At 29.8% G+C, this 23,941-nt stretch overlaps 2 protein-coding genes across 7 annotated transcripts in view; both read right to left on the minus strand.

Annotated features, from left to right (window-relative positions):
* The window catches only part of LOC149888891 (uncharacterized), a 380,578-nt gene that overhangs the window by 155,119 nt on the left and 201,518 nt on the right, over positions 1 to 23,941 (minus strand). The window lies entirely within an intron of this gene.
* LOC145188622 (von Willebrand factor D and EGF domain-containing protein-like) lies at positions 438 to 23,850 on the minus strand. Of its 6 annotated transcripts, none has more exons than XM_090087933.1 (20): positions 23,272 to 23,850; positions 20,832 to 21,104; positions 19,166 to 19,336; positions 18,868 to 19,077; positions 13,273 to 13,335; positions 12,869 to 13,113; positions 11,415 to 11,504; positions 10,592 to 10,915; positions 9,578 to 9,715; positions 9,155 to 9,340; positions 4,623 to 4,852; positions 4,329 to 4,525; positions 3,497 to 3,774; positions 2,973 to 3,213; positions 2,710 to 2,846; positions 2,285 to 2,551; positions 1,803 to 1,917; positions 1,189 to 1,555; positions 966 to 1,006; positions 438 to 871 (listed from the first exon to the last, which is right to left on the minus strand). In XM_090087933.1, the coding sequence occupies exons 1-20, from the start codon at positions 23,732 to 23,734 to the stop codon at positions 552 to 554; spliced, it is 4,356 nt and encodes a 1,451-aa protein (XP_089944059.1). In that variant the 5' UTR covers positions 23,735 to 23,850; the 3' UTR covers positions 438 to 551. The 6 variants fall into 6 exon arrangements, with proteins under 6 accessions (XP_089944059.1, XP_089944060.1, XP_089944063.1 ...); XM_090087934.1 differs by lacking the exon at positions 23,272 to 23,850 and adding an exon at positions 22,392 to 22,936; XM_090087937.1 differs by lacking the exon at positions 23,272 to 23,850 and adding an exon at positions 21,563 to 21,707.

Genomic DNA, 23,941 nt, shown 5'->3' on the forward strand with positions numbered 1-23,941 from the left:
GTATTTCATTAGAAGCGTCATATGCTACTTTACATTTGTGCAAAATTTCAAATCTCTATTTTTAGTAACAAAAAAGTTATCGATTTTTGGTTCGAATTAAAACACCTTTATTTTCCACTGTGCGTTCGTATAACATTTCGTTGAGATATTTCAACTAAAGTCGTTAAATTTTAACTGACTCTATACTTTTGCTACATTAGAAATACAGGTATGTTCTATATGAATTAGTGATTACTCAAGACTGGTTTACCTAACGAGTTCGAATTATATACCATTTGATAGAGAATCAATTAACACATGTAATACGCTTTTAATCGTATTTATTTGTTGGTTTCAAAGATAATTTTGAAAAAAACAGAAATTTCGCATAAAAAAAGTAGTGACTATATTTATGCAACCCACTGTAATAAGGATAACGAAAATAATAACGAACATAGTTGAGACCATACTTTATACTTTGTAGGCATACCACAAACAAAATGAACATAAGATAATATGTATAATATATAACAAGAAAGGAACATATACTAAACCATCAGAAGTATTTCAACTTAGGGTTTCAAAGATTCTATTCTTTTTTCTATAGTGTTAACTTCGCTTTTGACAAAACCTTTATTTATTTCACCATTCAAATCGATTTTAACTTTGCCGTCAGCCTTGTTACTGAAATTGCTTTTGTTCGATTTTGAATCGCCTTTCGACAATCCCACTAATACAGCAATGTTATGAATGTTAAGCTTCTTGTTTTGCTTTTTCAGCGAAAGAACAATTAATGCTAATGCAATAAATAATGCTACGATTAAAACCAAAGCAACAAACATTCCAGCCATCGCAGCTTTAGAGAGACTCCCCTCGTGTTTCTCGATTTTAACTAAATATGAGAAGAAAAAGATTTTTAAAAAAACGAGTTTCGCATCGAAACAAATCTTCACGAACAAAAAATCATAAAGAAGAAAAACACTAACTTTTAATTTTACAAAGAAGACCATCGATGGGTTGTGTGCATCTAAGAAATAATGCCAAATATTTGAATCTTTTATTCCATTTTATGACAAACTGATCAAATGATACAAAAATCTAACACTTATTTCAAAAGGTCTACAAACGCTGCTTATGAAACAATTCGATATGTAAAAACAAAATTGTTTAAAAGAAGCATCTTAATAGTAAAAGTAACGCGCAGCTTACAGTTCTCCCGTGCATCCTCTAGGACACTGACAAATTGACGAACTTAAATTTCCAGGTTGTCCTTGCCAATCGCAGATTCCGTCATTTTTACCTTCACAATAACATTGCATTGTCTCCACTTCAAAAGTTGCAGAAGCTGACAAACCGCATGGATCAGAAACTTTGATCGTGTATAAATATTTGCCAATTTTATCAGGGCTCCAAGTAAGGATTCCATCAGACGATATCTTCATCCCATGACTTTTTACAATAAACTCATATGTTAAGGGTTGATTTTCAGGATCATGAGCTGGTATCATATATTTCCACTGCTGACCTTTGAATGCGTACTGCTTTGAGGAAGGTGTAAAGTATGGAGCAATATTATCTTAAAAAAAATTAACAAAACAAATCAAAACTTCATCAGAAACGAACTTAAAATGCAAGCAGAATCTACAGCCATAGGAATTAATGAAGCTCATTGGAGCTTTTGCTTTTTGACATTTTAAAAATCAGCTTAAACATAACATTTACTTTGATATATGTTAACTTGACTTTATAGCATATTGTTCATATTTTACCAATCTCATCTCTTAATGTATTAAGATGAAAAGCAAGATTAAACATTAACTTACTTGTTCTTTTAGAGAAGGCTGTTCGACTTTTGCTCGGATTACAAACTTCACACCATTGCCTTGGATTAAAATCATCTGCTGCAAAGCAGTACTCGTTAATTTTGCAGCTGTTATCCTGTGCAAAAACAAAAAAACAAAAAAGTTTAGCTAAACTATATATTCTGACTTGTGCATCTATAAAACTATGTATCTATAAAACTATCACGCACACACACACACACACATAAATATATATATATATATATATATATATATATATATATATATATATATATATATATATATATATATATATATATATATATATATATATATATATATATGTATACATACACAAGCACATATATGTAATAGGTATCTATAACCTCAAACAACATTATATATACATATTATAATGTTATTTGACATTATAGATACCCAAATCAGAATATTTATTATATATTATAAACAATAAACACATTTAGAACAATTCAAGGTAATACCTTCCATTTACATGTTCTTTCACCTCCACTTGTGCATTCCATGCACTTTGAGTCATAAACAACAAATAAAGTCTCATTGTCACTGAAAGTCAGACGGTTGTTTGAAACACTGATTGCATAACCTCCCACAGGCTTCCCTGGTTGATTGGGAGAATATTTATTGTTAACTGGAACTGTTGGTAGAAGACAACTTATTTCTGCAAAACTCAGAAGATCACCTTTATCAACTTTTGCACTTCCTACTTTCTTGTGAGGTTTGTCAGAAATCTTTGGAAACAGAAAAATCTCTTTTCAGCAAGTAGAATTAAAAAACTGCAAGCAAATCATATTCTTAATTTTATAGATATATACCTTTTTAAACTTTTTTTCTATTTACAAGATACAATTAAAAACTTATAGAAACAAATGAGATCATAGTAAATCACCTCCACTTCAGTCATCTTACAAGATAAAGAACTAGAATCCACAAAGTCCTTTCCCATCACACGTGTTCGTATACAATCTTGATTTTGGATGTCACAAAGTCCTGAATTCTGAATGCCAAATAAAACAGGAGGCTGTCCTAAAAATGTTATGTTAACAAAATAAAAGATGTTAAAAAAAAAAAAGTTTACATGCAGAAAAAAAACTTGTTAACATTCTTTGTAAATGTGACTTAAGGAATTCAAAATATGAAAAGTAAAAACACCTTCTTTTAAAGAGCAGTCTGCTGTAATAAAACCTTTATTACAGATGCATGTAGCATTGACACATTTTCCATTTCCATTACATTCATTAGGACACACATTCTCAGCTATTTTAGCCGGAGGTCCAGTGATATTGCCTTCAGCATTCATCCAGAAAGAAAGATTCCTTAAAGTCAGTTCTTCACAAGCACTGATCAAATTGTTAATAGCAGATTCAACACCCACCCTTACACTATCTGTCACCTTTAAAAAAAATGTTTGTTCTTGAACATTAAAACAAAAGATACTTATGCGCCATTACTAAATGACAACAAAAATGCATAATTAACTTGTATAAGTAACTTGAATAACAGTGCATTTATGAAGATATACACACAAACTTAATTGGTTTTCTTCATAACAATTCATAACATAGCAACCCTTGAATGATGAAGTAAAACATCTTAACTCACTGAACATTTTAAATAATGAAAACTAAAGTAAAGGTAAAACAAAAAAAACCTTGCAAACTTTAATATAAACTCACTTTAACATCAAGCACACATTGATCTTCATAATCTTTTGTTTCAAAAGATTTTCCGATGACTTCAATGCAAGCCTTGGCTGCAGCTGAGTTTAAAATTTGAGCTTTACATTGATTCTTTGCTTGATTTTCATCAATGCCAGACTTTGTTGGAAATGATGGAAGAACACCAGTAACATTACTGGGAATGTAATCATAGACTCCAGTATTACCATCATCAGGAAGTATAATTATGCTGTCATCCATAGATCTGCGCTTGCGACGTCCACATTGCTCTGCCCCTGTGGAAAAAAATGCATTCTATGTACCATTCTATATGTATAATACTTAAGGTAAATTCATCATAAATAAGTATGTCTAAGTGCTGCAATCAAATGTGCTTCAACTGAATTTACATAAAACTTCAAAGATCATTCTTTTAAAAGTACCTTAATATGATCTAAGTTGAAGCTCACTTAAGGTGAATGCAAAACATTTTTCCAGGACCTTTCAAATTTCAAGTTTAATTTATAAACCTCAAACATGTTTTGTATGCCAACAGAAATTTAATTTTGAATGGGGACACAAAATTTTAACCAATATATCACATTTGAAAAAACAATACAAAATAATCTCAAAAGCATTCCTTTGAAAAATCTTTTAAAAACCTTGTAGTTTGGACTGAAGTTAATATTTTTTTTAACTCATTTGTAATTCATAACAAATCTTTGAGCACTTGCTCACATTAATTTAAGATGCATATGGAGCATGTGGCAAAGTTACAAACTTGTTCTCATTTGTCTCTCCTTACTTGGAGCTTAGTCAGAATTTCAATCAAGATGAGCAATTGTTTTACCAGGAAATTCTAACTTTTTCCAGCCCATCACCCCATGAATGTACTTTGGACGATCAGCAAATCCTTCGAAATCGCAATTGATATTTCGTTTTTTTCCACAACAAGATTCGCTACAAGTACAGTAAGTTTTTGCTCGAGTAGCAGTACATTTTCTTGGTCCTCCTTTGAAATAAAACAAACTCTCTGCGGTGTTAAGTCTACAATCAAAAAATAAAAATATAAATAGCTAAATAAAAAGAAAAAATAGTCAACAAACAATGAAAAACAGAAAGATGATAATTTAAAACAACTTACTTCCAACTGTCAGAAAAGAGTTGATTAGCAACTTGTCCATGTCCTATTGGATATGATTGTCCATTTTTTGCAACCATTTCATTGTTTCTGTTATTGTCAAATGTCCCACATAAACCTTGTGTACTTTGATAGTCATCTGAAGGAACTTGGACTTCGATGTTTGCATAATAAAAATTACCATACCAATGAAAAGCATCAAACTTTACATAAGCACCCGAAGGAAAACTTATCTAAATAATAAACAAAAAATAAATGAGCTACATATATGAATGCATACATATATATGAATGCATTCATATATGTAGCTCATTTATAAAAAGCAATATATATATGAATGCAGCACAAATATAATTATTATCTAAATGTAAATCATTCTCTTAACTTATAACAAAAAATTATATAAAAACAATTTTTAAAAGTGAAATTATCTTAAGCATTATTTTATAGATAATAAAATTTGAACCAACAAAGTTATGATCATTTACAAGAATAATTTTAAAAAAAAAATCTTGGTGCATCTATGCACTTCATAACAACTATGTATAGTTATCTTGATTATTTGTACTTTTTTATTTTGTCAATTAACTGTAGTTATTATTGGAAATTAAACTAATCTATTTTTAATAGTAAATTTACATTTCCAACTAATAAAAACGTTTTTCTTGAACCAGTCATGACAAATTTTTTACATAGTCAAAACTTTTTGCACCAAATCCAGACCAAGTTAGAAAGTTAGTTGCTTCCGTGTAACACATCAAAGAATAATACAAAACTGAAAATTATTGAGATTGGAGATTATTGAGATACAAATTTTGGAGCAATATGCTACTCCAAAAAAATTAATAATTTTACCAAATTGCACATGTAAATTTACCTTAATAAACAAGTACTTGTAGGTTACTAGTTTATTATTATTATTATTCTTAATTCCTTTAACATTCAAAAACATGAATAAAAGAAAATAAAATACCAATTCTTGCAAAAAATTATCATTTTAAAGTTAACATTTCACATGATGCAAGAAAGACTGATATTCTATTCTTCATTCTTAAGTCCAACATCTTGTACAGTGCATCTTAAAGTACAATTATCAATAGAGACTGCCGATTTGTTACTGTTTATTGGTTTTCGGATTGTGCACCGAATTATCTATGTTAAATGGTTCAAATTACTTATGGATTGATTTGATCCGAAAACAATGTATCGGAATTTTGGATTGCAATCCGATTTGATACTTTCGGATCGGATTGCAATTCGAAAAATTTTTTTCAAATTGGAATCCGAACCGATATTTTATATATATATATATATATATATATATATATATATATATATATATATATATATATATATATATATATATATATATATATATATATATATATATACAGTGGGGTGCAAAAAAAAAGCCACACTTTTTGTAATGGTCGATCTCACTGTTGGAAATTAGTTGGGGGTTTAAATCCCCAACAAATTTCCAACAGTGAGATCGACCATTACAAAAAAAGACAAAAGGAGACTCATCGCTCCAAATAACTTTAGCCCATTGTTGACATATCCAATCTTTGTGCTCAATGGGACCATTTTAATCTTTTTTTGCAATTGATTTCACTAACAAATGGTTTTTTTATTTGTTTTCCAGAAAAAAATTCACCTGACGCTTTTATAAAACGAGATAATGTCCACTTTGAGATAATAGTAAGGTTCAAATCTAGTTTTATCTCACTACATGTGATTTTACGATCTTTTTTGACAAAGTTAAGAATGTAGCGATCTTCATTTTTTGAAGTTTTAGGTTTTCTCCCTGATCCAATAGACCTCTCAGTTGTACCAGTTTGTTTATATTTCTTCACCAATCTGCTAATAGTGGAGTTTTGCCAATTAAAACGCTTTCCAATTCTTCTATAAGACTCTCCTCGGTCAGCATCTTCAATAATTCGTCCAATTTCTATATCTGTTATTTGTTTTCTAAAAGATTAAATGGGCCCATAATATTCCGTATTTTTAAAGATTTTTGTTATATAATTATTAGTGTATATATATATAACATACCTCTTCTTTCCTGAATTTTTCACTGCCACATCCAATTTTTTTTGTTTTGCTTGATTATACATTTTATACTTAAAGTCAAGAAAAAGTGTTAGTGTGGCTTTTTTTTTTGCACCTCACTGTATATATAAATTATTTTTAATTGGCATTTAGAATTAAATAAATTTGATTAATAAGTTTGGTCATTTGTTTTTAAACTTTTTTAAAAGGTACTTATTTTCATGTCTGCATTTAGAAATAAGTTCAGTTTTTTTTATTTAGTAAGTTTTCTTGATCTAAATAAGTAATAATTTCAAACTTTTTTGTTAACAAAATATACATTTTTGAGATATGTTATTATAGGTAGGCGCAGTTTTTAAAATAGACCAGTTTAATTTGAAGTTAATATTTTTTTTTTTTAGTTTCCAAATATATTTTAACAGCATAGTCTCTTTTGAGTATTTTCATGGTTTTTTTTTATTTTTTAATGTGGTTGATGGAACTTCCTGGTCAAAGAAATCAATTACTATTTTACAATGCTTACTATATAACTAAAAAAAAATTATTCACAAGTATATTTTATAATTATATAGAAATGTGATTTATTTTATTATAGGAGGATGGATCCTGCTTAAATACAACACATTGAAATTTGACTGATAGCATGTTTAATTTGTATAGTAAAGATAAATAAAACTGGAGAAAATGAAGAAAAAGAAAATGTTTATTTAACAAGAATGAAAATATTGCAAGTAAGAAAAAGATTTAGATTGAAAATAAATAAATTAATAAAATCAGCAGTAGTCTTTAGTAGACGGTTGACAAAACAAATTTAACCGATTTGTTTGGAAGAAATAGAAATCAATTTGTTAAATTCTTTTGTAGCAAAATTAATATTATTCGAAATACATTATAAATCAATGACAACAAATGCATGGAGATTAGTTGAATTAACAAGTAATTTACATAAATATATTAAAAGCAGCTAAATAAGTTTAAAGATTTTGGTAATTGTCGAATGTTTATATACATCAAAATGAATTGGAAAAACCTTTGCGATTGGTTTTGAAAACAACCTTTGTGATATCTTTGGAGTAATAGTTTAAATTCTAAAAAATAAATTTTTGTTAAATAGGATTTGATTTGTATTGATTATCATTATTTAATTTATCATAATTTTTTATTCATTTTGTTTTAACAATAATCATCCAGTCAATGAATTCATTAATTTTTTGTTTGTTTAGATATTATCTAGATTATCTAGATATTGTTTAGATATTATATATATATATATATATATATATATATATATATATATATATATATATATACACATGTATACACATTTATATACACATATATATATGTATATATATGTGTATATATATGTGTTTGTATATATACATATATATATATATATATATATATATATATATATATATATATATATATATATATATATATATATATATATATATATAACGTGCATGTAATTGATTCGTAGAATAATGTTAACATGCAAGTATGTTTAGAATAAATCATTTCTAAAAATAGAAACTGTGTTATATGATATACAGGTGACTAATGCTTTTAATTGTCGTTTTTATGTTTTAGTATCATTTGGGTACATTGTTTTATAAATTGTTTTATAAATTTTTGTTTTGTAAATTCTACGAATCAATTACACGCACGTTATATATATATATATATATATATATATATATATATATATATATATATATATATATATATATATATATATATTATATATGCTGCCAGTTTCTCTTTTTTCAGAATCGTCAAGAAGTCTTTCTATTTTCTTGTTATTTAAGAACATTGAGCACTTTCTATGTTCTATGTTCTGTTCTGAACATTGAGCACTAATTTTGTAAAATACACTAACACAATTTACATCCAATTTAAAAAATCTATTGTAAATAATAAGTATTCAAGATTTGAATAATAAATAAGGTGGTTTGTTATAAATCATACTATGTACTAATTCATAGCATGTTATGAACTCATGATATATATTCAAAAAATTAGAAAACTTTCTTGTCGGACTTTTTCAGTCACCGCTTTATTATAAATGTTTAGAAAAATCCCGCGGGATCTGAACGGATCTATCAGATTCATTTGAGATTTATAAAAACAAGTAAAGTAGTATGAACAGCACAACTATGTCAACAACTTTTCATTTTCTAGTATGCAAACTCTAATTAATTTAACACTCCTCTAGCTATGTGATATTACAACATTATTCTGTCAAAAATACATCAGGATACTATAAAAGCACTTTCAAAGGAGTTATTTTAACCAAATTTTTGTATCAAACCCTACCTTAACAATCTGATCAAAAACTTTTAGATTTGAAATGAGTTTGCCCAGAATAGTTGTTGTAATATGTTGTAACCTAGTTACTAAAATAACTTCATTGATGGTTATTATATATCGTATCTATGGTTTCATATAAATTCATATCTATACATAAAGAATAAATTTACCGTGAAACTTTTTCCATTATTATTCCTTGTTAGCGATGTTCCTGATTGAGGTTCTATAGTACTTGCAAAGCGTGCTCGTGGAACATTATCCCGACACATGTCTATCACCACAACATCATCACCTTCTTGTGCTGCCACACCACAGTTACAAGAAACAGAACCACAGGCAAATGTTCGTGCATGCACCTACAAGAATAGATAGTCACATGGGTATCTATGTTTATGTTTACCTTATGCTAACAAAAACATCAGCAAAGAAACTTTTTTAAATACAACATATACTCATCTCACCAAACAAATTTTATATGTAAGAAAAAAATATATTTCTTAAAAGATCCTTTACAACTATTGCAAGCATTTGCTTAAACTTTTGTAAATTGCGCTGTATTTAAATTTATAACACAAGTTAGCTAAGCTCTTTACCTTAAAATTTCGAGCTGTACTTTGGACTAAAACAAAATCTCCAACATGAAAATGATTAAAGTAAAACTGATCAAAAGTTGTGATGTGCGGATCACCAGTAGATGTGCATCGAGATGTTTTAACATCAGAAGTTTTAATCTAAAAGAAAACATTTAAAGATTTTCAAATTTACCACTAGAAAAACTATTTTAATTCCAACTATGAATAATTTGGTTTGCTTTAAAATTAATGAATAATCAACAGATTTTTTACTAATGACTCATTGTGATAATTTTATCTATTTCATATATCTGTTGATTTTACAACTTTTAAAAATGTTTTAATAGAATTTAAAATCATAGAGTCATTGGCCAAGTGCATCCATATACTAGCAAAGAGGTGCTACAATTAAAAATCTGCTGTTAAAATAGTTACTTCAAAGTCATGAAGGCTTTGTCAAACATGAGGCTTTATACTATTTTCCTATATGAAAAGTTGTAAATATTTTTTTTTGTTCCATTATCCACTATTATCCACTATTGTCCAACATTATCCACTATTTCCACCATCATCCATTACAGAGTTCACAAACTTTAGTTTAAAATTTCAATAACATATCATGGGCAATTTTAAATTATTAACAAAAAAAGTGTCTTCCATTTCATATATTTCATAATTCATATACAAACCTGAATTTAATAGTTAAATTTATATTATCATAAGCAATCCAAGGTGTAACCTTTTAGTTGGTTATTAAAGTAATTTTGTTAGAAGAATTATGTATTTTAAATAAACTTCATATGAACCCTAAATTATGCTGTACAAATGATAAATTAACAAAAGTTACATTTATATTCACTTATTTAGTTTATGCAGCAAGCACCCTGTACAGATTCCAAGGATGCATATTCTTTGTAGTGATTGAAAATAGCAATACATACTTGTGTTATAAAGTATAGCTGGTGAATCAGTAAAAACAATAAGAAAAGAAAATTAAATTTGAAGAATTAAGTTTTATTGATAGAAAAAAGGAACCTCAACATCAGTTATTTGCTTGTGACAATTCCAGTCCACTGGATCTACATGATCAGGAATAAAAAGTTTTAAAAACATTTTTTGGTTTCCATCATCCACAAAGTCTCGTTTGGCTACTACTTCAACTTCTTGTGTCTGTCCAGCCGGCCCAGGTTTAAACTTTAATGTGCAATAGTCAACAAAACTGTCTGTTTTTGTTTGGCCCAATTCTACAAGAACTTTACAGTTTTCAGTTCCATCTTCACATACAATAGGGACTGTAGATGTTATAGTAATTTTTTGTGGTTTGCCTTTTTCAGAAAGATCCAATGATTTTGGGTTTACCTACAAAAAGTTTAAAAAAATTGTAATACCATAGAATCATACCATAAAATGTAAGTTATATTTACAAACAACCAAAAATGAAACAAATGTGAAATAACAAGTAGGTCTTTTTTTTCAATGCCTACAGTTAATATAAGAAGTAAACTGCAAGTAAACTATCTAGCCTCACTCTGTTGAAAACAACCTGACTCTGTTGAAAAATTAAACAAAGATAAAGCAAGGTTGTTTGTGTTTATCATATTATGTGTATAATAAAGTACAATCACCTTATAAGAGATTAAAAGAAGATACATTACTGAATTGTAAGGAGTTTAAAAAAAAAATTAATACCTCAAAAAACTTTTTATTCTGTCATTTGCAAACTTTAATACATTGTATTTACAGGTTGAAATTAAATGTGACTTAACTGGTAACTGAGCAAATAATTTAGCTGGTAACTGAGTAGGTAATTAAAAAGATTACATTATTTACAAAACTTATGACAAATTAATTCACTTGCCTGAAAACCTGCAAAGAATTCATTACTTTTTCTTGTAGGACTTTTATTAGTCTCATTTCCATCATAATATGACTGCACTTTGCAATAAATCTAAAATAATAAAGAAGTTTTAAAAGAGAATAAAGATTCTATAAGTAACTACAAAAAAATAAAATAAAATTTAAAATAGAAAAGGCAAATAACAAGTGCTCAGTAAAATGTATGTATGTGTATACATAAACACATACATACATACATACATACATACATACATACATACATACATACATACATACATACATACATACATACATACATACATACATACATACATACATACATACATACATACATACATACATACATACATACAAAAGACAATAATAGACATATGTTTACTAAAGGTGAATTTATTTTCTATTTCTAATTATGAAACTAAAACAAGATCAGCTATTATTAAAAATCCTGTTCGAATAAAAGCAACTGTCAATGCCTTATCTGTCAAGAATTACATTCAGCTTTCATTTGAATGCAACAAAGAGCAAACACACTACATCACTAATAGCTTATGAGTTAGAAATTGAACTTTCTACTTCAATTAAGGCACCTCTTAAAACATCTGTTTCTCTTAGGTTTCCATCTGAATCTATATCTTCTCCTCCTATAAAACTACTTTTTGTATTTCAAATGGCTCAATAACACTAAAAAAAGCCACTTTGTAGAGGATGGCAACTTGATGTGATACACTGTTGGCAGAAAATAAAAAAGAAATACAATCATTTTAGGAATATGGGATGGCATTTTGCAAAGAGCGTATGATGTTTTAAATACTATGAAAACCTATCAGTGTTTAGACTCAAACTTATTTTAAAACTAATATGGAATTATTACATACCTTTATCATATCTATATATATAAACAATCAACTCTCTGATATTTAATAAACAGTTTTTATATATCTAGTTTAAATGTGTCTTTTTTTCTCAACTTTATTTTTACTTAACTAATATGATAACATCTTTCAAGAAACCTCAAGATTGAAAAAATAGCCCAATATAACAAACCCATACAAACAGTAGTTTCTGAAATGTATTCAATTTGTGACAACTTGTTTTACAATTTGAGCAATAGCTTATTGCAACTTTTCAAACCACTATGAATAAGAATGTAAAAACATTATGAAAAGAGTTTATGAATCAGGAAAACAGTGGAAGAGCCTAAAAAGAACATTTCTTTATCAGAAAGAAAAAACCAAAAATATTGAAGTTAAGACTGTCATCTCGCTTTGATTTGTTGGTGAATTGTGGTGTAAACAGTAAAATATTTGTTCTCTTATGTATTTAATATTTTCTTGGCTTTAAATGTAAAAGATAAATTTTAAAAGTAGAAAGTTGTTAATCTGATGTTTTTTTCATTTGTAATTTATACATGACATACTTTTTTTAAAAAGCTTACATTATTTTAAAAAAGCTTACATTATAACCCATACAAAATGTTTCACTCGAACCAAACGTGTTGTTATTCTGGAGAAATACTTCATTTTGGTCACTTTTATAAACTTCAGGACCTTTTATTTGTTTTTCTACAGGACCTTGATACCATGTCACTTCATATCGAGCCTTGTCATCTTTAACTGTGTTGAACTTGCAGCTGAACCTCACTCGCTTATCTTTGACACCAACACTGACAACTGGGTCACTATCCATTTTGGGGTATTTGCCTAAGTAAAGATCAACTTACTAACAAAGTTTAACATTCTTCAACTTTAATGAAGATCTTTCTTTAAATAACGAAAAAACCAGGCCATATTAATCACATAAAACAAATTATAACAATTCAATTGAAAATTTTCAGAAATATATGAAGTTATAAAACTTACTAGAGCAAAGAGGTGTAAAACCTGTTGGAGAATTTTCATTTGGTTCACATTTCTTCTCACTACCTGGCAAATGCAACACAAAAAGAGGCTGTAAATTTAATAAGTATTTTAGTTAAGTTTATGTATGCATGTTAAAAAACTTCTAGCAAACACCTCATTCTACTGTTACATACACGCTACTGTCCCTGATCATTTTTGTACTTGTAATTAAATTATCTATTTAACTATTATAGCATAAACATTTAACTATTCCTTCATATTGCATTTCAAAATATTTAGCTATGATATAGTTTTACAAAGTGAAGTTTGATAATAATTCTAATTTTGTTCTTTTTATTAAAGTTGATACTTCAAAATAAAAAAAGTAAAATAAGACAAATTATCAGTAGAAACATATTTGCCAATATTTACATTCACGATTTTCCTCATTTTATTTTAAAATATGTGTTGTTGTACCATTGGTTTTTGGCTCTTAAAATGTTTGTAACAGACAATTGTGTGTGTCTGCGTGGGTATTAAGTATCGGCGTTACCCGTACCGTTGGTAAAATGCGTAAAAATGCTTAAATTTGCGTTAAATTTACAGTACAATCTCTCTAATTCGAATCTCCTTAATTCGAAAACCTCTATAATTCGACTAAATGTAAAGTCACCGTGAAATGCGCTTAAGAAACTTTCTTGTTTAACTTTCTACAATTCGAATCTCTATAATTCGAAAACCTCTACAATTCGAATGGATTTTTCAGACCTGTCGGTAAGATTCTCTCTGTAAATCGAACTTTTTAAATTTTTAACGTTTAAAAAGCTCGTTAACCATCGAACTCTTTTTTCAAATTTCAAATCTTTTGATTTTTTGTTAAACAGTTAGCGTGAATTATTTTCTTCTGTTTTAAAAAAATCATGGCATCAAGAAGACTGCATAAAGAAAACAATTTAAAGCTGAAATACGAAGCTCTACTGGAATTGGAGAAAGGAAAAACAAATAAAGAGGTTTCGAAAAACTTTGATATTCTACCAAACACTCTTTCAACCTGGAAAAAGAATAAAGATAAAATCTTTGACGCTTTTCGTCAAGGAAATTTGGCTAAACGGGTGAAAGTTGATACGTATTATCAAGTCAACAAAGCTGTACTCAAATGGTTCAAACGAATGAGAGCTGATAATGTCCCAATCAGTGGTTTGCTGGTAAAAGAAAAAGCTTTATATTTTGCGAAAGAGTTAAGCTTCGAAAATTTTCAAGCTTCGGATGGATAGCTAGACAAGTTTAAGAAAAAGTAAATTAATTTCTTATTTTATTCTCTCCAATTTTTATGATTAATGACTTTACAATAAATGATTATTTTACAGCTTTTTCTTTAATTGCTATGAAAAAATAAAGTAAATATTTTCCAGAATTAGACATTCTGGAAACTTGCAAAGACTTCAAAGTTAAATTCAAAGGTACGTATCGCACGTATTAGTTACGTTAAAGCAATTATAATTTTTTTTTTTTGTAGATATGGTATATCTTTCAAAACCATTTCTGGAGAGGCAAAGTCTGTTAACGATAAGATGATCGCTCCATGGCTCGAAACCACACTGCCAACAATTCTCTCTCGATACCCACTTGAAAATATTTTTAATGCCGATGAATTCGGTCTTTTCTACTAATGTTTGCCTGACAAAAGTTTACATTTAAAAAATGAAAAGTGCATAGGAGGCAAGCATAGTAAAGTTCGCCTGACTGGGATGGCCGCAGGTAATGTTAAAAGAGAAAGACTTTCAATCTTTGTAATTTTAAAATCGAAGTCTCCTAGATGTTTTAAAGGTGTGAAAAATATTCCTTGTCGCTATCGGGCGCAACTAAAATGTTGGATGTCGGCAGAATTATTTGAGGAGTGGGTTAAAGAAATTGACCTAAAGTTTAGTTTTCAGAAAAGAAAAATTGCTTTAATTATAGATAATTGTTCTGCCCATCCTAACGTGCAGAAACTTGATTGGGTGGAGCTTATCTTTCTTCCACCGAATACAAGTTCGATCACCCAACCTATGGATCAAGGAGTTATCCGATCTCTTAAAGCAAAATATCGCTCACTTGCAGTGAAAAAGCAAATTGTTGTCTTAGAAAAAGAGTACAAGATGCTTAAGTTTTCTATCTTAACTGCAATGTTTATGCTAACAAAAGCATGGAATTCCATTCCAGATCAGACCTTCATAAATTGTTTCAAAAAATCAGGAATATCATTAGAAGCAGTTGAAAAGCATGTAAATGATGATAGCGACCCTTTCTGTGGCTTAGATGTAGACGAGACTGTAATGGAAAACTTAAGAGATGATCTCGAATTGTTATAAACAAAATTCGATGTAGATTTTAACCTCACAGCCGACGAGTTAGAAGACATAGATTTCGATGTTTGCATTGCCAACAAATCATCAGATGAGGATATCATTGCAGAGGTTTCTGAGCATGATGCTATTGAATCTGAAGAGGAATCCGATGATGAGTGCGTTGATGTTTCTGACAATGCTACAAAACCAAGTCTGAACGAAGCGATGCATGCTGTCACTGTACTCGAGAATTACAGTCTTTATTCTAACTTTGGAGATGATTTGGCGAAGGCTCTTAAAGACATAAATCGTGTCATTGAAATGGATTTAAAAACCTCAAAAAGAAAATCTACAATTACTGACTTTTTTTTGAAAATGTAAAAGTTTAAATCACATAATATATATTGCATTTAGGCCTAAGAATCACTATTTGTTTGTTTTTTTCATTTCTATTCGTTACTTTGACCAAAGTATTTGAAAAAAAGTCAACTTTCTATAATTCGAAAATCTCTCTAATGCGAACTTTTTTTTCCCCGTTAAATTCGAATTAGAGAGATTCTACTTACTGCATTTATCACTTTTTACAGCATTTATTACTTTTTATCACAACTTACCGCTTTTTTTACTGATTACCGAAAAACTAAAAGAGGATTTTTTTAAATTGCTTTTTGCATTTCTATTAGTAAATTTTACATCTACAGTTTTAAATAAACAAGTTGTTGATAAAAAATTAATCATCAGATATATCATCATCTGTCTCTATTAAAATATCTGCAAGCTCAGACGCTCTTTTTTAAGTTTCAGTTTGACGTGGATATGGAGAAACAATCCAAATCTATATGCAAATACGGTAGCTAAGTACGCGGTTCCGGAAGACGCTAAGCAAGAGCATTAGAGAAAATTACGGAAATGGATAAAACAAGGTTACTGGAATATGATGAATATACGATAGGATCACCATAGGGCCAGCTGCCTCTAATTCAACCCAATAAAAAAGAAGTTCGGGCGGTTCTAGACTAGAGAAAAACCAATAGGTTCATCGTGGTATTCACAAGAGATTCGGACGCCGTGATGAGAAGTTGAGGCAATGGAGACGAATGGGTGACAAACCAGCAATTATTGGCTTAGGCAAAGCATATCTCCAGTTGAAAGCGGATGAGAAACTTTGGCTGTATCAAATGGTAATGTTTAAGAACAAACAGTATTTTTTGACGCGACTTGGCTTAATGTGGCACCGATGATCAAGAAGTTAGTGCTATCGTTAATCAAGAAGTGAGTGCCATCGTTGAACAAGACGACAAAGTGAAAAAAGGGGTATCGACATATGTAGAAAATGTTTTTGTTAACGAGAATGTAGTACATATGGAATACGTTAGAAAACTTTTTTCGAAATATGGTTTCAAATGCAACGATGGCGAACGGATTAGGGGTAGTGGAAAGCAAGTGCTCAGATTGGTCATGAAGAGGTTTGGCAGAAAACTGATGTGGTCGAGAGGCAATCGGCTATAGTAAATTCCACGGAAGCTATCGAAGAGGGTGTTTCTCTCGATTTGTGGATAGTTCGTCAGTCACTTGCTGGTGTGCGGTTGGTTGCGCGTTGTTTATAGCATTATTGAGCGAAAGGTAGTTTCATTGACAAGTGGGTGTGTTGATGAGATCCATGATAAGGGGGGTGAAATGTGTTTTAAAAGAAGTGTCAAAGAGAGAGGGAGAAAATGACCTTGCTCGTGTAGAATGGGAAGTATGCAAGTTTTTTGGTATTAGGAGCTCTAGTCCAAATTGAAGGAGTCACTGTTGAAAACACAACATGGCTGAGTAAGGACAGATTGGAAGTCCTTATAAATATGGCAGAATTGGACGCCGTATTATGCAGTATTAACATGGCTTTGGCATGGAAATTTAACAAACTCGAGTTGTTCACAGACTCACTAACTGTCTTTACTGGATCTCTGATGCTATAACAAGAAATTTTAGGCTAAAATAAAAGCGTCTGCTAATACGGCAAAGAGTGAACTTGTTCCGGGAGTTAGTAAACTACTAAAACTTAGAGGTCGACGTACACCTGATATCGTCGAAGAACAATATGGGCGACTTATAAACTAGAATACCTGGTCGGTGGATGAGAATGATAAAACTTAACGATGTCAATCGATAGATCCAGCACTCGTTGCGTGTAAGCACGGAGAAATAGAAGTCTACAAAAATTAGAAGAAATTAGGCATGGATAACACTCATTACAGAGGGGAAAATTACTTGAGCTTGATTGATTGTGGTCCTTCAAGATTCGCACTGTGGTATCAATTGGCACATTCGCAGGGAAGCACCGCAGTAATTGGACACTTGCAGCCCATGTTTTCCGAGAGACGAGTACTAGAGGAAATACCAGTACCAGAGAACCAGAGAAGATTTCTTGACGACTGGGAAATGCTTTTGATGGTTAGAGACGCTTATTGTCCTTCGGGGAATGGCGTTATTAAGAGAAAACACCGTACTTTCAAGAGAGTGACAGATTGATCAAAACTTCCATTATGGAGATTATTACATTATGGAGACATTACTGATACAACGCCTCAAATAACAAAAAGGGAGCGAGTTTGATTTACAAATTGCATGACTGTACCTAAAGGTCAAAGGATTGGACGGAAAGATAAAGATATCAAAAAACGTATCTGGAAATTTCCGGGTTGGCAATAATGTGTGACTGAAGCCACCCAAGTTACGGTGTGTGACAAATGGCGTCCAGGTACAATTGTTTGGGATGTATCGGAAGAAGTGGTAGAAATAGACAGGATGTCGCACCACGTAAAGCACATAAGACCGAGAAGCAGAACGCAGAGAACCAGAACAAGCGATAGGCAGATGTGGAAATTAAGGTTGGTAAAAATGGAGAAAGATGCGGCGAAAACATGGACACCACAGCGGCAACCGAGGATGCAGATGATCTGAAGACTGGTGGAATGGTCCGGGAAACCGAAGTGCCCCTGCGTTGGAGCAACTGAGAACGAAGGATGCCCCTTAAATACTTGGAACGTTGTTTCTCTTGATTGTGAAGGAGGAATGTAATTACACTACACAGAAGCGATCAAATAAAGAGGAAATTGACGTAGTTTGAGCGGTTTTTTTATGAACGTATTTAAGATATTTTTTTTTAAGAATAAATGAATGTGAAACTTTTGTAGAATAAAGTTTTTATTAGTAAATAAGATTTACCATTGCAACTTTGCGTTCTCTGCGAGAAAAATACAATATATATAATTTACTAAACCCCATAAAAATAATTTATTCCTACCTGCACAATACCTCATTGGACAGCCAGATAATGCTTTTAAGTAATAAACAAAGAACTCTCCACTTTTATCTAAGCATTTTTTAACTTTTATTTCTAATGATTGAGGATTAGCACAGGGATTTTGATTGACTACAATACAAGCATACCCTGTTTTCTCATCACCTACAGCAGTTGGTTCAGATCCATTAAACCAAACAGGATATTTAACTCCTAAACAGTAGATGTTTAAGATGTTATTTGCTAAATTGAAAAAATGTATTTATTTATATACAGTTGGATATTAAAAGAAGTTTCTTACCACAGGAGTTTGGTGGTGGGTTTGTTGATGGTATTTTTCCACCAGCACCACTTGTGAATCGATACCAATTTGAAAAAAATGGTCTATCACATGGTTCAGGAGAATTTGGAACATATTTAAAAGCTGTACTTCTTTGAAAATCTTCAATTTCTGTATATCCAGAACAGGGGTCTAAATACAAATAATTTTTTTGTATTAACAAGCATCCTAATTTCTTTTTAAACAATTTAATTTATTAAAAATTATTATAAAATGTATGAAAAATTATCATAGATTGTATGAAATGTTATTATAAATTGTATAAAATATTATTATAAATTACATGAAATATTATTATAAATTGTATGAAAAACTTTTATAAATTATATGAAAAATTATTACAAATTGTATGAAATGTTATTGTAAATTGTATGAAATATTACTATAAATTATATAAAATATTATTATAAATTACACAAATGTAAAAAACATTTTTCCTACACCTGTTAAAACAAGAAAAGTTGTTTGTTTGAAAATCAAAAAAGATTTTTTCATAAATTTGTAAACTGCCTATTCTAAGTAATAAGTTATCTATTTCTTTTATAACAATTTGGTGTGCTGAAAAAGCAATTAAATTGTTTTATCAACAATTTATCTGTAAAACAAAGGTTATCATTTTTCAATTTCTTTCGCTGATATAGCAATTATATTGTTTTCATTATCATTTAAAGCAATCATCATGATGAAGTAACATTTATAATCTAGCAACTAATAATAAATTGAAATTACATATTACATTTTTAAAGAATATGTTATAGAATTACAAAACTATTTTCAACTTTTTAGCAATACCTAGAATTGAAAAGAAAGTGCCAAGCGGTTTATATTTAAAGGGTACAGGATCTGTGCAGAGTATCTAAAGTACTCATAGATGTATGCATGGCTACTATATATCAACTAAGACTGATAATACTAATTTTTCTAAAGATGAACAGAAAATGAAATACGAAATTTCAGAAGCTGAAGGAAAAATTTGACATAAACGAAACCTTCAGTTACAAGGATTTCGCTTTATTTCTTTGTTTTTAAAGCTTTTTCTTCTGTTACTAAGGCTTTTAAAAAAAAGTTGAAAGTTTTAAATTTTTTTTTCCCATTAAAAAATTTTTACACTTACAAATTAATCTACACGCAAAAAAAGGTATAATAAACAAAAAAAAAAAAATGTTGAAAAAATTTTTTTATCATTGAAATTGGTGGGCCCTATCATTCAGCGTGAGGCCCAGTGAGATGTTCTTTATTCAATGGTATTTTTTCCTTTCAATAGATAGATAAGATTTTTGAGCGCGAACTTCTGAACGAAGCTCCATTTGAACTTTTTGTTTGATTTTAAACGAGATTAAAAGATTATTTTACGACAGCCTCCTCAGCCCAAATGTCTTTCCTTTTTTAACCCTTTTTTTATTTTTCCTTTACACACACTAAATGAAAAAAAAAAAGTTTATCTTGCGCTTAATACAAAATCAGATTGTTTAGAAATTATATCAAAAAAAATTTTTTTTGTCGTCACAAAGGTTCGGAGAAAGTTTCTTCTATCTATCATCCGTAATAAGATTGACTTTTTTACGTATATGATTAAAGATTGATTTTTTTTACGGATATTAGACTAAAAATTTGATACCGGACTTACTCTCTAAATAACAAGTGTAGGTAACGGTTGTGTATTTATAGACTCCAACACATGGATCACCGAATTGTTCATTAATTGATCTTATAATACACTTGTTACTTCTATGGCACAACTGTTGCACAACTTCACTGACATTTTTTTGACAGTTAAATACATTAAACGAACCAGATTGGCATTCTACATTATTGAGTCGTCCATATATTGCGCTTTGAATACTTATCAATGATTTTTCTGGACATTGTATTTCTTTTGAAAATCCTTCACATATCGTAACTATAATAAACGACCAATATCATTATAAGAAAATTTTTTTTTTTTTTTTATGAAGGGTGAATTTACACGCTCTTTTTTGCTGAGTACAATTTATGTTACTTGTCTCTCATATGAAAAATGACTTTGACAACTATAATGCGGCCAGTCGTTAAATTAATGAAAACCAAAAGGCCAACAAAACAGCAGCTTTTAAATTTTTTTCAAAGAATTTTTGTAGTAATTTAATCATCGAAACCAATCAAAGTGTAACACCTGATTTTTGCTTACGTCACATTAGGTAATAATTTGGATTCAATATTAATGTAGTTATAGTTTTCAAATTAATTTTATCCTCCAATTCAACTTATGCAAAGTGATATCGAAGACTCAGCAAAATAGAGTGCTGCAGAATACTACCAAGCTGAAACACATTAAATAACCCGATGTTAAAGGCAACAAGTCGAAGATTGTTTATTCACCAGATTGTTCTGACTGAGAAGCCTTTATTGTCAGTAGCAGCAACCAAAACTGAACATTGAAATTTCTTTGCTTCATTTTTGAAAAATGTGTCTCAATTTTAAGCTTGAGAAATCAAACTTTGTTTGTTTTCTGAAAAATTTAAGTTTGGGGTTCCTTCGTCGACGTCAGATTAGTTTGCATAAGTGTTTGCTCTTTTACTATTTGCAATTTGATTCGACCAAAGTTTATTCGTAGGTTTGATGTATTGTATAAATTGGCTTGTAAATTGTTTTTATAACCTCTTATCTCTAAAATGTTTTACAAATATTTCTTTTAAAAAAATTTCTTCAACGTTGCACAAGACCTTTAATTTTCGCTGAGGTCAACAATAATACAGAAGTAATAATTGGAAACCAACAATATAATATAATATTGAAATTAAAGATTAGCTATTAGAAAGTCTACAATTGATTGACATCGAACAACCCTAAGAATCCTTAAGGCTGACAAAAACTTTAAAGCAATAAATTTTTATACCAATAAAAAAGAAAATGACAAAATTTGACAAAAGTTTGTTTTCAAAATTTTATTATTTTTAAAAGTTAAAGTAAGAAAAAATATAACACTGTAAATAAATAAATCATGCCATTTATTATTATTCCTTTATGTTCTTTTTAAATGATTTCCTTATATTAAATAAACATGCTGATGTGTTTAAATAAGAGTTGCTTCTTTACGATAGGATAGAATAATATTTGCGGTTACAGCAATAGTTTTAAATATATAGGGGGACAGAAAAAAAAGAAAGATATTTACATCACAAAAAACAATAAAAAATTATGAGTTCACCTTTAAATGTGGAAACAGGCGCTCGTTCTGTTGTGCTTAAATAGGGTATGTAATCGGGTGGAAAAGTAATTGTTCCACCACCATACTCGCAACAATATCCTGTAGTTCCAGGGTTGCACTTACATTGATTTTCGGTAAGAATTCCGTTAAAACAAAATCGATTGCAAACTTTACAATCACGCAGGCTTTCGGGACATATGCCCCCGTTTGATTCGGCAATAATTTTTGTTCTTTCTCGACAGGAGAATCCATTATTGCCACACGAAGCTGTGCACAACCCCCATGGCTCCCATTCACTGACAACACAATTAGAAGCTAAAACAGGCTTGCTGAAAGTGATTGCGCACAAGAAAGGTATTATCAAACTTCGTATTTTGAAACCCATTCTTAATGAATTCAGTGAACAACTATCGAGCAAAATTTTTTTGATTATTAAAAACCAAAATTATCTTTTAGAGGTTTCATATTTTTTTCAAAAAGTTGTATTTGAAAATTACAGCAGTTGAGTAAACAATGCTGTTAATAAAAGCGAGGTTTAATTGCATGTGCAATCATGGCTTAAATGTAACAAAAAATATGTATCAACAAGAAAGGATAATTTTTCCGTTGGCGTAGTAAGCATAGCTGGCGCCTTGGATAAGATTTCTTTCAGCCCTCCTCCCTACCTTCCCCTATAATTTATTTACTGTTGTTGTGGTGTTAAAAAATATATATCATATTACTTTATGTTTTTCGGAGAGGAAATATTAATTGCAATATATCAATGAAAATATAATTTCCAAAAACCAATAAAAGAAAAAAAAGAATTTTCAGGAAAATCTTGTTTGCCCTCTCCCGTTTTTTTCTTTTTAACCTAGTGAAGGTAATAACAAAATAGTACCTGATGACATCTTATAGTTGCAGCATCGTCCTGTAAAACCATCAACGCACTCGCAGGTATCACTGCGTAAAATCCCACCATTATTACAAAATCTATTGCAATTCTGCAGCTCTTCGAAAGTAAATGCACATGTTCCACCTCCAGTTTCTGGAACAAGTTTAATTCGTGTTCTCATTTGCGTACCTTCGTTTCCACACTCCCTGTTGCACACACTCCAATTAGACCATTCACTTACGACACAATCCTTTTTGTTGTTGTTGTTGTTGTTGTTGTTATTATTGTTGTTATTGTTGTTGTTGTTGTTGTTGTTATTGTTGTTGTTGTTGTTGTTGTTGTTGTTGTTGTTGTTGTTGTTGTTGTTGTTGTTGTTGTTGTTGTTGTTGGTGTTGGTGTTTAAAAGGCCACTAACAAAAATCCTTTCTGCGCTAATGCACAAAAATAAAACTGATATTTTGAAGATCATCTTTGGTACCCAAAGTTCGAAGTAAAGTTCTCTTCAGATCCCAAATATGACTATTTGTAGAGTGCAGTCAAACTTTTTATTCTGGTTTATAGTCTTTGAAACAATATATTCAAACTAACAACTGTTTAAAAGTCCAGACAAGTGTGTAATCAATTGTCAATATTGTGTAATCTGTCAAACTTTGACTAATCGAGAATGTTTTGTTTA

The sequence above is a fragment of the Hydra viridissima genome, unplaced genomic scaffold (genome assembly GCF_058129835.1).
Source record: "Hydra viridissima isolate aposymbiotic clone 2 unplaced genomic scaffold, HvirCarnegie_v1 scaffold_5, whole genome shotgun sequence".
Classification (NCBI taxonomy): domain Eukaryota; kingdom Metazoa; phylum Cnidaria; class Hydrozoa; order Anthoathecata; family Hydridae; genus Hydra; species Hydra viridissima.

Bases quoted from the DNA above. Each gene is read 5' to 3' on its own strand.
- LOC145188622 (XM_090087933.1), bottom strand. From the start codon at position 23,734: ATGATCTTCAAAATATCAGTTTTATTTTTGTGCATTAGCGCAGAAAGG. The intron at 19,337-20,831 runs GTAAGTCCGGTA...ATTTGTATTTAG, and splicing joins CTACACTTGTTATTTAGAGA to ACCCCTGTTCTGGATATACA. The intron at 4,853-9,154 runs GTAAATTTATTC...TTTATTATTTAG, and splicing joins ATAATGGAAAAAGTTTCACG to ATAAGTTTTCCTTCGGGTGC.